At 37.5% G+C, this 15,079-nt stretch overlaps 1 protein-coding gene and 1 pseudogene across 1 annotated transcript in view; both read left to right on the top strand.

Moving 5' to 3' along the window:
- The window catches only part of LOC107597679 (CSC1-like protein 2), a 33,431-nt gene extending 27,238 nt beyond the window's left edge, over nt 1-6,193 (top strand). The window contains exons 11-21 of the mRNA XM_016288843.1: nt 846-983; nt 3,014-3,167; nt 3,270-3,376; nt 3,474-3,560; nt 3,892-3,957; nt 4,121-4,283; nt 4,390-4,495; nt 4,585-4,752; nt 5,005-5,120; nt 5,232-5,294; nt 5,469-6,193. Coding sequence (XP_016144329.1) covers nt 846-983; nt 3,014-3,167; nt 3,270-3,376; nt 3,474-3,560; nt 3,892-3,957; nt 4,121-4,283; nt 4,390-4,495; nt 4,585-4,752; nt 5,005-5,120; nt 5,232-5,294; nt 5,469-5,627 — 1,327 coding nt within the window. The 3' untranslated portion in view covers nt 5,628-6,193. The remainder of the gene's footprint in view (nt 1-845; nt 984-3,013; nt 3,168-3,269; nt 3,377-3,473; nt 3,561-3,891; nt 3,958-4,120; nt 4,284-4,389; nt 4,496-4,584; nt 4,753-5,004; nt 5,121-5,231; nt 5,295-5,468) is intronic.
- Nucleotides 6,194-12,630: 6,437 nt separating this feature from the next.
- The window catches only part of LOC107597690 (zinc transporter ZIP9-A-like), a 7,356-nt pseudogene continuing 4,907 nt past the window's right edge, over nt 12,631-15,079 (top strand).

The following is a 15,079-nucleotide window of genomic DNA, read 5'->3' as shown; positions in this document are numbered from 1 at the left end:
TGTGTCATTATTTAAAAAGCTTACCAATTTGTTGCATGCCAGTCTTCTATTTTGGTACTACTGATTTTAGATTGACTCACCCTTATGCATCGCATAAAAAGAAACAGTGGTTGGTCATTTCACATATCGGTCAGTTTGTTCCTGTCTAAGTGAGCCATGATTTACTGCTAAAGAATGTGTGGGGACAATACATGTCTTTAACTTCTTCTGGGTCAAGGATTTCTAGAACAAGACTGTGGGGCCAAAGTGACCACCAAACCAATTGAGAAAGAGAAAGCAGAATGTGTAGATAGAGGAAAAAGAGGAAGAATAGAACAAACACAAAAGAGAGCAGAAGGGATATCAGTCTCGCAGACGTTTCAAAGCATATTGCAGTCTGTCCTACTGCAGCCAACTGGGAAAAGAGTTTTTAGACTCCCACAGACCTATTACTTTAGAATGGATGGAAATTTTGACATTATAGTGTACACATTATATTCCACTAATGTCTTCGGTGTTGTGTGTACATCGTCTCAAATAGGCTGCTGTGTCATTATTATTTAAAAAGCTTACCAATTTGTTGCATGCCAGTATTACTGATTTTAGATTGACTCACCCTTATGCATCGCATAAAAAGAAACAGTGGTTGGTCATTTCACATATCGGTCAGTTTGTTCCTGTCTAAGTGAGCCATTCTGTAAGTCAAATAGATGTTTTGGTCTCTGTGTGTGAATAAAACGCTGAAAGTTTCATGGGGGTACCATGATTATCTTAATGGTATTACCTTCTGGTACGATCATGTTACCATCACAATACTTTTAATAGAATGAAAAAAATAATAATATCTGTGTTTTTCCCCTTGGCAGCATCCTGAAAGATTTTAACGCGTGTCAGTGTCATGGCTGTCACTGTCGACGAGAGCCAAAGTGCTCCCCCTTCAGCAGCCTCCTCAACACAAACAACTGGACAGTCACATACGCTCCAGATCCACAGAATGTTTACTGGTAACATCATTATGTTCCTAGTCTCGGAGCTAGACTTCAGGCATAAACCGGAATCCACTTCGCTGTTTATACTGGCCAAGAAATACCCACTTAGACAGGAAGAGACTGACCACAGATCATCAGTGATACCACAATATAATGGATACTAGTATTGTTATTTATATGATTGACTAAGACTTGGCATTTTTTTATGCAATATGCATTAGATTGCACAGATCTGTGGGCTGTTTTTTGTAGAAAATCGTTAAGTCAGATTTATGTATACTGAGCTTTTCATAATGCACATTGTTTTGAAATAGATTAGATTTACAGAAATCATGATGTTAATGTTTATAATATCTTCATGCCTTACAGTCGCATTTAGCAGATTAGAGCCATGCGATAATATAGTTTACATTTTGTGATGAAACAAACAATCAAGCAGTTAATATAGTACCGTATTGGACCACGGTTAGTATTACCGTTTCATCTTTTAATTATCATTAAAACCATATTAGATAACCACGATTTGAACAACTCGCGATAAATAAGTACTGTCCAGCATAAAGCACATTTTTCAGTAACAGTCTCTATGTAAGTTTTTGACTCCACTAAAGCATAAAAATACCATAATATATTTGCAGATATTTAGTTAACATACTTGTTTATCGGAATGTCGGTCTCTGTTTTGGTTTGTGAAACCCGCCTAGGCGGAAAAGCTGGGAGGTTTTAAAAGAGTGCTAAGGGAATTATACAATTGAATATATGAATTAATTAATTATATGAATGTACCTCTGAAGATTCTTACTGTCTTCAGAAAAGAATCGATGGCATTTTGTTTTCATCTTCGCTCCATGTAATACCTAAAGGAAGTGTTCTTAATCGCAATACTGCTTTGTCCACGGAGGTTACCGGAAACAGCTTTTCCATAAGCGCCACCTGCTGTCAGAGAGTGGATTTACTGAGACTTATATTTACGTTCAGTCTGTGTGCAGTTTCTGTCTGGCCAAACAACGGACCGAGTTTGTATGCCCTGCTGTAAATTTTGACCGGTTTATGAAAAACAAGCTTAAGTGAATTCTACACATTTAAACAATTCAGTTTAACAATTCACAATAAGTTATCTAGAATTCTTTATGGAGCTGATACAATACATACTAGTGATTATGCAAACAAAAAGTCATTTTATTTGTTGTTTGTTGATTTTTAAATATAAAACTTGAGGTATTTTTTGTCGGTACTTTTTTTAACATCTCCAGCACATTTTAACAATACTGTGATAACAATTTGAGTTGAATTACTGAAATAAATTAACTTTTCCACGACATTCTAATTTGATATATATATATATATATATATATATATATAGGACCACAAAACCAGTCATAAGGGTCAATTTTTCAAAATGTCATCATCTGAACGCTGGATAAATAAGCTTTTCATTGATTTATGGTTTGTTAGGATAGGACAATATTTGGCCGAGATACAAGATTGTCCAAGTGAAGTTCTTAGCAATGCATATTACTTATCAAAAATTAAGTTTAGATATATTTACAGTAGGAAATGTACAAAATATCTTCATGCAACATGATCTTTACTTAATGTCTGACTGATTTTTGGCATAAAAGAAAAATCAATAATTTTGACCCATACAATGTATTTTGGGCTATTGCTACAAATATACCCCAGCGACTTAAGACTGCTTTTGTGCTCCAGGGTCACATATATATATATAAATATAAATATTGTTTCATTTGCTCCATGCCAAAGACATGATCTGGGTAGAACAGCTATTGTTACTAGGTACTGCAAAAATCAACACTAGTTAAGAAATAAATCTGGACATAGTAGCCACTTTACTGCTTGTCATTAAATGAACATAAATGCACAGATGGTAGTGGAAAGTTCTACTGGTGATCTACTGAAAGTGTGCAAATTAAAGAACACGGACCGATAATAACGCTGATATTTGATGCATAGAACTAGTATCTGGGTAAGGTTGAAAATGCTTATAGTTATATAAATCACGAGTTGTACCTTGTTCTCCACAGGGAGCATTTGTCCACTGGTGGCCTCAACTGGTGGCTCCGCTGCTTTGTCATCAACTGCTTTCTCTTCATCTTGCTCTTCTTCCTCACCACCCCTGCCATCATCATCTCTACCATGGACAAGTTCAACGTCACCAAACCCGTGGAGTACCTGAATGTAAGAAGTCTGTTAAACTGAGTGTTAATGAGCATCACAGTGCAGTGTGATTATTGGGTCATGATTCTGTCACTCATCTTCCCCCTGTGTCTGTTCCTCCAGAACCCCATCATCACTCAGTTCTTCCCCACCCTGCTGTTGTGGTGCTTCTCGGCTCTTCTCCCCACCATCGTCTACTACTCCGCCTTCTTTGAGGCCCACTGGACACGGTACAATGACAAACCCTGTATATCGATGTCTTTTTTAATTTTTTACACACAAACCTGGTGGTCCCAAGCTTAAAATATGCATGACTTTTCCGTTTAGATCTGGAGAGAACAGAACCACCATGCACAAATGCTACACCTTCCTCATCTTTATGGTTCTGCTGCTGCCATCTCTGGGACTGAGCAGGTATTTTAGGTTTTGCATCTGGACTATTTATATGGTGCATTTTAAATTTAAAAGGGGTTAAGAGGGATGGTTTATCAAGTAGTATTTTCCTGAATAAACAACCTTTTAACAAAAGGCTGAAAAATACCTACCATTAAGTTGTTATTATTAGTAAGATTTGTATATTTTAATTTGAAATGTCATTTGTATCACAAATATTGAATTTCTTGTGTATTTTCATGCCATTATATAGAAATGGAAAACATCTAAACTTTCTATCCAGGTTGTGTTTGCCATGTTGCCTGTTTCTCATTTGCATTAAACATTTCACACAATCTTTTCCAAAATGCAGTTTGGATGTTTTCTTCCGCTGGCTCTTTGACAAGAAATTCCTCGACGAGGCAAAAGTCCGATTCGAGTAAGTCCATGAGAGGATTTGCAGCTCTAAAATCCTGTGTTACAGTGGCTATCGAGAGAGTTAAATAATAATTATGAGGTCAAGGTGTTTACAAAACATTTGGTTTATGCATATTTTCAAGATTGTAGATAATATGGCCTGATTCCGTTTTCGTCTCTATTAGGTGTGTCTTCCTTCCAGATAATGGAGCTTTCTTTGTGAACTATGTCATCGCGTCTGCCTTCATTGGTAATGCCATGGAACTGTTACGCATTCCTTATTTCCTTATGTACATGATCCGGCTGTGTCTGGCACGTTCAGCTGCCGAGAGGCGCAACGTGAAGAAGGTCTGTGTAGTTTCAAGTACAGCAGTCATTACACTCACCCTTACTGTTATGCTCAGTAACTCATATACTCATGTTGTAATTCATGCATGGTTCCATGTTGTTACAGCATCAAGCTTATGAGTTCCAGTTTGGAGCTGCTTACGCCTGGATGATGAATGTCTTTACTGTGGTCATGACCTACAGCATCACCTGTCCAATTATCGTACCATTTGGTGAGTGGCATTTCTCACTGAAGAACTATAAAGAATTCTTGCATTGTGGTGGCACGCTTAACATAAGCTGATTTGAATTTTGTCTGCAGGACTGATGTACATGCTACTGAAGCACCTGGTGGACAGGTATAACATGTATTATGCCTACCTGCCCTCCAAACTGGATAAGAAAATCCACTCTGGAGCTGTCAACCAGGTGGTGGCAGCACCCATCCTCTGCCTTTTCTGGCTGCTCTTCTTCTCTACTGTCCGTACAGGTAAGACAACGCCAGATAGTGGGTCTGTTCTAAACCCTAGCGATCTGTCTGCCTACGCTGCATTTCAGGCACACTCTGGACGCAATGATAGTTCCAAACCGTAGGCAGCAAGGTGGCTCACTTGCACTTGAACAGTATTGTGGCCAAGGTTGAGAACCAGTGCTCTAGATGTAAAAGATTATTGTCATATCTCTAATATGATTTTTCTCCCCTGCTCTCCTTTCTCTTGATTTCCTCTTTTAAAATTTAAAGGTTTTGTTGCTCCAACATCAATGTTTACCTTTGTGGTTCTGATCATCACCATCATCATTTGCCTTTCCCACGTCGTCTTCGGTCATTTCAAATACCTCAGTGCGCACAATTACAAGGTCAGAAACAGCTCTGTCTGTTTGATTGTTTGTTTCTTTGTAAATAAACCAAGTCTAGAACTTTCTCTAAACCTCAGTGTGATTTATTTTTTATTCCTGAATTCTCTGCAGATCGACATGGACGGTGTGGACAATGGACGACCACCGGATTCATCTCCACCTGTCAAGTCTGTGGTAAGTTTTAATAATCATGTCAGAGTCTTGCACATCATGATGAGCAAGAAAGCTTTCTTTTTTAAACCCCTAGTTTTTATTTAGTAGTTACTAATCTGGCTTCAACAAAAATTGGACATTGTCACATCTGATTTTTTTTTCCACTTTACATCTTCCACCTTTTTTCTATATCAGCAGACGTACGTCGCCCAAGTGCTACAGGACCCAAACACAGACGAGACAGGAAGTGGCGAGGACGAGGGGCAGGGGTCGTCGCAGGATGAGGAGGTGGTAAACGAGGGTGATTTCCAATCAGGAGAGGACAGCCTTATTGAGAACGAGGTGCACCAGTGACACAGGCAGGGCCACGCCAGGTGCTAAACTTAGAGAAACTAGCAGGACTTCAACATGCACTGCACCTCACCACACTTACTGAGCTTGTGAATCCATCACAGCTGACAGCTATAACACTCATTTATCATTGAGGCTTGGAGACAGGATGGCCAATTGACAAGAATATAGATGGCTTGTGATTGTACTCCAACTATTAGAAACTGAGTTTCATAATTCTTCTTTACATTGGTTACCCTGTTCGCATGACGTTTCTTGCCGTTACAAGCGCATGTCTAGTAAACAAAAATTTGAATTGACCTATGTTATGATGAAGTAAAACCGCTATAGCGCTATCTCAGGTGGGCAGGAAAATTGTATATTAGGGTGGATATCACAAAGACGCATAAAGGTCAGATTTCACTTCCAAATCTTTTGCATAAAGAAAATATTGAAAAATTTCTTAGGAAATGAGTTACATAGGATAATGGTCAACTAAACAGTTTGGTGAGAGTTCAAACAAAAATAGATATCTATGAATTAACCAATCAGAATCAAGTATTTCAGACAGCCATGTGATCATTTACAATCTTTGTGGTTACCCTGTTCGCATGACGTTTCTTGCCGTTACAAGCGCATGTCTAGTAAACAAAAATTTGAATTGACCTATGTTATGATGAAGTAAAACCGCTATAGCGCTATCTCAGGTGGGCAGGAAAATTGTATATTAGGGTGGATATCACAAAGACGCATAAAGGTCAGATTTCACCTCCAAATCTTTTGCATAAAGAAAATATAGAAACATTTCTTAGGAAATGAGTTACATAGGATAATGGTCAACTAAACAGTTTGGTGAGAGTTCAAACAAAAAAAGAATCTATGAATTAACCAATCAGAATCAAGTATTTCAGACAGCCATGTGATCATTTACAATCTTTTTTTTTTGTTTTTGTTTTTTTTAGAGCTTTAGCAACACCCCACGTTAACCATCTGTAGTACACAGAAATACTATCACAGATAGTTTATCAAATTTTGTAAGAAATCATACATATTAGAAATGCTTGTGGAATAAACATCAGTTATAATGACAGACAGTTAATCAGAATGTTTCTGAAAGTTTTGAGTTTAGAAACCAAATGTTATTTTCTTCGCCCCAACTGAAATGACACTATAGCGCAATACTTTTGGAGATGAGCACCAAAGCGAGTGTACTGTATTTAACATAGACTATTACTAGTCCCTCTTGTTGGAAAACACAGGATCGAAAAACTCACTCCAGCCTGCTGAATTAACCGATTGTGAGGAAAACAGCCGCCGAACACTAATTGTCTAATCATATACTTGAACTGGAAAAGCCACTTTTAGACTGTCTGACAGACTCAAAGCAAATCCCCATCCCTGGAACTATTCTCTTACGTCCACCCTTACATCTTCTGCACATCCAGTGTTTAAATGTAAACTTACGCATTGCTAAAGCATGCTTGCGCCATGCGTAGTATGACGCTACTTTCTGCATCAGGCATCAGATGGACCCATTTTAAATTGTGTTGCTCTACTGTGGAATGTTCTGTCAATAACTGATACCGTAGCAAAAAGAAGAGCAAATTCCCTATGTGGACTTAAACGTGGAATTTGTGAATGTGAATATATTTTTCTTTTTTGTTATGCATGGGTATGAAATAATAGTTTCATCAGGTTTTGTTGACTTAAATTTTGTTTCTTTTTATTGCCACTAACAAGTGATGTACACAATACCATTTTTGATCACTTAAGTGCATGGGAAACATCATCAGAAATCACTGAACATCCTAAAAATTTGGTTAATGATGATAGCCAGATCTCATTGGGTCATATCAACATGTGTCCTAAATAAGACCTTCTTTATTGCAATAGTGGTGTGTTCCTTTGCGATTTTACAAGTGAACTGGAAATAACAGACTCCGTTCCATGGTTCTTCTTACCTGTGTGCATTTACAAGCTTTTCGCTGACACTCTTGCAGTTGTGAGCTTATTTGACTGGGTTCATGCATCATTTAGTGGTTGAAGTCTGAAAAAATAAAATAAAAGAACACACAAAAACTAGTACATTGACCACCATTTATTAACCACCGTTTTTTTTTTTTTTTTAACAACTACACTCTTTATATCTGGTTTGTCACCATGTTCAGACATTTTTGCCACTGTGTCCATTATATACATATTGCATTTATGCTCTCTGGGCATTGCTGAAAATGCAAGTCAGAACTGGAAACAAAATATTTTTTCCCTCTCAAAATAAGCAGACAAAGGCTGTGCCTAAGTACTTGCTTTTTTTTTTCTTTGTCCAGCCTCTAATTGGTTGACCTTTCCTGCTAGTGGACCTAAATAGTTCTCATTGTGTCGTTTATTGTTTACAGAAATAGCAATGCAGTGTTTTTAACTGTCATTTTCTGCAACAAATGTTAACTTGAAACAGTTGTCGGGTGTATGTAAACTTGTGAAATTAGAACATTAGTGATATTTTTAGTTAATTTATGTAAATCACACTAATCTACCAATCTATCAATGAGGAGCTTTGTAACTGTTAAATGCAAATAACACTGTAGGCTATGCACTTCATGTGGAATATGTAACATTACCATGGTGTATGTATCAATATCAAGCCATTTTTGTCAGTGATCTCATTTGGATAACATTGAGTAACTGCAGTGCTTTGTCGGTCTGATGCTCTTGCTGCTTAGATACTGTAGGTGATGACCATATGACTGCATCCTGGATCTATTTAAGGAAAAACACTGTCCTCAAGCATGATGCGGCAATAATTTATTTATGCATCTTTATAGGCTTTTCCCATTTGTTACAGATGCTGTCCACAATATTTATTTCTTTTGTCTATTACTTTTCCTTCTTTTGAATTAACCGGCCATTGGCCTGGAGTGAAGTGGTTAAATCAGTGTAATATTTTTGTAAATAGAAGCATTGCACTGCTCTTGGAACACTAAACTATATTTACATTTGTACAGCTTAGCCAGCAAAACCATGCACAGTCAACCATGAATTGTTTGCTTTTGTCCATTCAGATTTCCCTTAAGATCGTACTTAGGCTTGCGATTGCTGTTTTTAATAGTTTTGTATCTCAACCTTCCCTCAAATGATCTTTTGTACAGTGTCATCCTCAAACTCTTCCATGTCTTTGAACAATAAAATAGACTGACAAAACCATATAAAGCGTGGAGAAATTCTTCAATATCACACTGTGGACCCATGTCGTTTATAAATGCTACAAAGAAATGCACTAATCGTGTTTCACTTTGATGAAGTCTTAAGGGCTCGGTTTTATTCTGTTCTAGTCAAAAATTCTGTCATTGATTGAATTCTTTGCGAAGAAAAACTCATTTTGGCACATTTTTGCCCATTGTGTATTTCCAAATCTCAACAAATATATCTACTTCCAAATAGGTTTAAAAAATGTATAATGTGCCCAATATGCAGATGTCCAATTTTCATGATTTTTTTCAGTAATATGGTTTTAAAACACTCTTTCCCTCCTATAAGGAAACAACTACACTCTTTATATCTGGTTTGTCACCATGTTCAGACATTTTTGCCACTGTGTCCATTATATACATATTGCATTTATGCTCTCTGTGCATTGCTGAAAATGCAAGTCAGAACTGGAAACAAAATATTTTTTCCCTCTCAAAATAAGCAGACAAAGGCTGTGCCTAAGTACTTGCTTTTTTTTTTCTTTGTCCAGCCTCTAATTGGTTGACCTTTCCTGCTAGTGGACCTAAATAGTTCTCATTGTGTCGTTTATTGTTTACAGAAATAGCAATGCAGTGTTTTTAACTGTCATTTTCTGCAACAAATGTTAACTTGAAACAGTTGTCGGGTGTATGTAAACTTGTGAAATTAGAACATTAGTGATATTTTTAGTTAATTTATGTAAATCACACTAATCTACCAATCTATCACTGAGGAGCTTGTAACTTTTAAATGCAAATAACACTAGGCTATGCACTTCATGTGGAATATGTAACATTATCATGGTGTATGTACCCATATCAAGCCATTTTTGTCAGTGATCTTGTTTGGACAACACTGAGTAACTGCAGTGCTTTGTACGTCTGATGCTCTTGCTGCTTAGATACTGTAGGTGATGACCATATGACTGCATCCTGGATCTATTTAAGGAAAAACACTGTCCACAAGCATGATGCGGCAATAATTTATTTATGCATCTTTATAGGCTTTTCCCATTTGTTACAGATGCTGTCCACAATATTTATTTCTTTTGTCTATTACTTTTCCTTCTTTTGAATTAACCGGCCATTGGCCTGGAGTGAAGTGGTTAAATCAGTGTAATATTTTTGTAAATAGAAGCATTGCACTGCTCTTGGAACACTAAACTATATTTACATTTGTACAGCTTAGCCAGCAAAACCATGCACAGTCAACCATGAATTGTTTGCTTTTGTCCATTCAGATTTCCCTTAAGATCGTACTTAGGCTTGCGATTGCTGTTTTTAATAGTTTTGTATCTCAACCTTCCCTCAAATGATCTTTTGTACAGTGTCATCCTCAAACTCTTCCATGTCTTTGAACAATAAAATAGACTGACAAAACCATATAAAGCGTGGAGAAATTCTTCAATATCACACTGTGGACCCATGTCGTTTATAAAAGCTACAAAGAAATGCACTAATCGTGTTTCACTTTGATGAAGTCTTAAGGGCTCGGTTTTATTCTGTTCTAGTCAAAAATTCTGTCATTGATTTGAATTCTTTGCGAAGAAAAACTCATTTTGGCACATTTTTGCACATTGTGTATTTCCAAGTAGTCAGAAATCCAAGTGTTGATCTCAACAAATATATCTACTTCCAAATAGGTTTAAAAAATGTATAATGTGCCCAATATGCAGATGTCCAATTTTCATGATTTTTTTCAGTAATATGGTTTTAAAACACTCTTTCCCTCCTATAAGGAGTCGTGATGTCATTTTATGGCAGCTTTCTTCTTTGCCAAGAAATAGTGAGTGCAATCTTTGACCTCTCACGGTCTTGTTGTGGTGGAGTCTTGTGATATGTCTTGTGAAGGGAAAAAAAAAACAGTTATAAGCTATCATGTTTTCTCTGATATCCGATTCACTAATGAATCTTTCTATTGAACCGATTCTTTGCAATGGTTCGGTCAAAACATTCGACTGCATTTGGCGTCTGCAAAAAGTTTACAAATGTCTACCAATAATATTACCTAGAGAAAGAGATCATGGATGTCTTTCTATATTCTTTAACAGTAATTAATTCAACGCTTTAAATACAAATTTTCTGTATGAATCTAATAACAGGCATTAACCGCGCTCCTGTCGTATTATATTTTACAATCACATAACGTTGCACATTAAATTCACATTACGTTTATAACTTAGACTTAAATATCCTTATGACAATATTATTAGTGAATATGTATTTCATCACCGTCTTACCTCAAGACACGGTGTGCGCGTGATCTAACGTTCGACAAGAACGGCTTTCACATGATTGAGAAATTTAAAAAGGGTCTAACAACATTCACAAAAATTAAATAATATATGACTATTCACAATTTACTTAAGTGACTTGTTTGGCAGGTGATTTTTTTTTTTCTTAACGTAGACGAATAACGTTCCCCAAATGTGGTTATATTATTTTGGTATTCACAAAAGTCTAGTTCAATTAAGTACATAAATTGAATACTGATACAGTTTGTTAGACTTATGTTATGAGGCAATTTACACCTACATATTCATATAACACAGTACTGATGACATACTAAACAACTATTTTATGAGGTTCCATTTGTGTCAAAAATGAGTCGACTGCTTTGTGCTTTGTACTATACATTTGTCTTTGTCTACAGTCATTGCCTAACATTAAATTCACATTACGTTTATAACTTAGACTTAAATATCCTTATGACAATATTATTAGTGAATATGTATTTCATCACCGTCTTACCTCAAGACACGGTGTGCGCGTGATCTAACGTTCGACAAGAACGGCTTTCACATGATTGAGAAATTTAAAAAGGGTCTAACAACATTCACAAAAATTAAATAATATATGACTATTCACAATTTACTTAAGTGACTTGTTTGGCAGGTGATTTTTTTTTTTCTTAACGTAGACGAATAACGTTCCCCAAATGTGGTTATATTATTTTGGTATTCACAAAAGTCTAGTTCAATTAAGTACATAAATTGAATACTGATACAGTTTGTTAGACTTATGTTATGAGGCAATTTACACCTACATATTCATATAACACAGTACTGATGACATACTAAACAACTATTTTATGAGGTTCCATTTGTGTCAAAAATGAGTCGACTGCTTTGTGCTTTGTACTATACATTTGTCTTTGTCTACAGTCATTGCCTACTTGTTCAGGTAAATCAGTATATGTAGGCGTGTATGTTGTCTGTTAGTCCACTCATTTTTGACACAAATGGAACCTCATACTATTTTACTACAAAAATAAAAAATAAAATCCGCAGGGTCTTTATGAGGACACTGACTCGGTTCGTAGATGAGTTGAATAGAAGAAACCGATTCTCTCAAATGAATCGGACTGTCCCCTGAGCATTGGTATCATGTAATGCTGTTCGTCTGACTCTAGGGGTGTAGTTTAGAGTTGTGGAGGTTTATGGAGGGTGTTGAGACGTGGAGAACTCCACTATGCCTTCCAGTGAGTGCTCAAAGGAGAGGGTGCTCGCTGCAGAGCCAAATGGGAGGAGCTGGAGCTCTAGCTCCCCCTCGCTGGATGTAATGGGTGGAGCTAGACACCCAGCCACTCCCTAACCCTACCTCTTACCCTATCGCTAAACATAACTCCACCCATTAGTTCACACAGAGAGGGGAGCTGGAGGTCATTTGGCTCTGCAGTGAGCAGTACTTGGCTCAAAGAGGATTTTGTGTCTTCCTTTTGTGTGTTAGGGTGTTTGTTACATGTGATGCAGCCTGATCATGCGTTAAGGTTTGATCGGAAGGGCTGAAGAGCAGAAGCAGTCATGGACGGAGCTTGGGCTGTTATTCTCATATCTCTGGCTATGTGATAATTCCATTATTGATCAATTTATCAGAGGTAAGAGGATCAATATTCGTATGCTGGTACGTTAACTTTATAAGCTACTGTAAAGCTACAGACGATAAAACAATGCATCAAATGCAGGTAAAAACAATATTTACATACAGTACACCACATGTAAATTGTAGCATGCATTACAAATGATGTTTAACTATGTTCGTAAGGTTTCTTCAATGCTTTGTACTCTGCCCAGTGTATCTGAGTTCAGTCACGTTACTGGTGATGGTTTCTGCGTGTGATAGTGTGTCTACGTTACTTTGTATGTGTAAGTCTCTTAGTAGCAAACACAATTGAGTTAGAATTGTATTTCAACTTACCGTGTCATACTGTAAAACATAAAACTCCATGACTGTAAAGGCAGTAACTGTGTATTTTATTTTGACATGTTATTTTATGACATTTTCTCCACCCTTACAGCAGAAACTGCAGCTGGTTACCGTGCTGGGGGCGGGGCTTCTATGTGGCACTGCCCTGTCAATCATCATTCCTGAGGGGGTGGAGCTAGTTCAGGAGTCATGGAAAGGTGAGACTAATCATCTTCCTCTTATTTATTCATTCACTTCCCTATTCAGGGAATGAATATGCACAGTCATGCACACTTGTCTTTGTTTACTTTTATCCAATGTAGGTTACCAGTTAAAACTCACTGCTGGTAGCCTCATATTGAGCAGACAACGATTGATTATGTTTGCCAAAACCTGTTTCTTCTCCTCCTCATGTAGACTGGTATTGCTCCGCAATAGGAGAGATTCTAAATATATCAGAATCAAATTCAACACTTCATCTTACTGCAAAGAAAGGTCTGCGTCCTGACTTCTTCATAGGAGTCTCTCTCGTCTTGGGCTTTACGCTCATGTTTGTGGTGGACCAGATTGCCAATTACTGCTCCATGCACGGTACCTCAATGCTGCTTCTCGTTAGAAACACATTTCAGTAGTACCCATCCACTCACTTCTTCCATACAGAGGCTGTGTTGAGAATAGTAATGTATAAGAGTGAACATACACCCTAATTTTTCCGGACAAGTCCAGGCCAGGATTTCTAAATTGCCTAAAATGTCCAGGTGTTGGCTTTGTTTTCCTGTTGACATGCTCTCTACAGACTTCATACATTATATGTATATGTATCTGCATTGCTTTGACCACTCTCTGTAGATCCCACCTTTTCACACACCACAATTGGTCAATTGTGTACAATGCCCACATGCTATTGGTCAAACTACTTTTCAGTCATTACCTTCAGCAAGTATAAAAACAATAAGAAAGCAAATAAAAAACCTGGACAATTTAGAAATCCCAGCCAGGACAGGTCTGGGAAAAAAAGGACACATGGTCACCCTAAATGTATCGCGTCGGAAAGGCGTTTATTTTCAATAAAAATGGAGGAAATCATAAAAAATGTGAAAATAAAGTATCAGGTAGGTGTAGGGAGGGCTTTATTGTCCCAAGAAGGTGGCATTCATTTAAAGGGGTCATATTATGCGATTTCAATTTTTCCTTTCTCTTTGGAGTGTTACAAGCTCTTGGTGCATAAAGAAGATCTGTAAAGTTGCAAAGACTAAAGTCTCAAATCCAAAGAGATATTCTTTATAAAAGTTAAGAGTCAGCCACACCTACCTAAAACGGCTCATTCTAACACGCCCCCACATGTCTACGCCCGATGTGGGAAGATTTGCATAACGCTGCCCAAATGTGCACGCAAAGAAAGAAGGCGTAACTTTTATTCTCGTTGTAGTATTTTTGCCGTCGTCACATGTGGTTGCCGCTCCTTCGTCGGATCTGGCCCGCCGTGTGTGACGCTGTGTTTCATTGTGAAAGCGAAACTACTTTGTTTGGCCTTCCAAAAGAGGACACGACTAGAAATCAGTGGTTAAGTTGTATTTACAACACTGTTCCAGAACACTTCAACCCAAATATTCAGATGTGTGCAGCACATTTTATGGAGGACTGTTTCCTGATCCTGGTAGAGTGGACTACAATGCCGGATGTTCTGACTCACAGACTGTAAATAAGTTTTCATTTAAAGGATTTGCCACTGATGATTGAAACGTGAGTTTTGAGCAGTGTAGAGTAGCGCTTGTTGTTTGTCATTTCTCCGATCACAAATGCAGACATGGTTTTATGTTTACACGGCACGATGCAACGCAATGTGTAAAAAGACAGTATAAGTCATTATAATCCGTAATTATGTGCCCACTGGATGCAACAAATGCCTCGTTTGTAATGGGTTTTCATGTTTTTGTCTCGTCGCTCGCCGGGACACACGGCATCAACAGTATGTTAAGGGGCGTAACATTTCCGTTGCACACTTGAGTTATTCGGCCAGTCACAACACACTGGATAGCTGGCCAATCACAGCACACCTTGCTTTTC

Source organism: Sinocyclocheilus grahami, unplaced genomic scaffold, assembly GCF_001515645.1.
Source record: "Sinocyclocheilus grahami isolate Dianchi unplaced genomic scaffold, SAMN03320097.WGS_v1.1 scaffold234.1, whole genome shotgun sequence".
Classification (NCBI taxonomy): Eukaryota; Metazoa; Chordata; class Actinopteri; order Cypriniformes; family Cyprinidae; genus Sinocyclocheilus; species Sinocyclocheilus grahami.
Note: the sequence above shows the minus strand (reverse complement) of the source record. Positions and strands in the feature narration are given on the sequence as shown.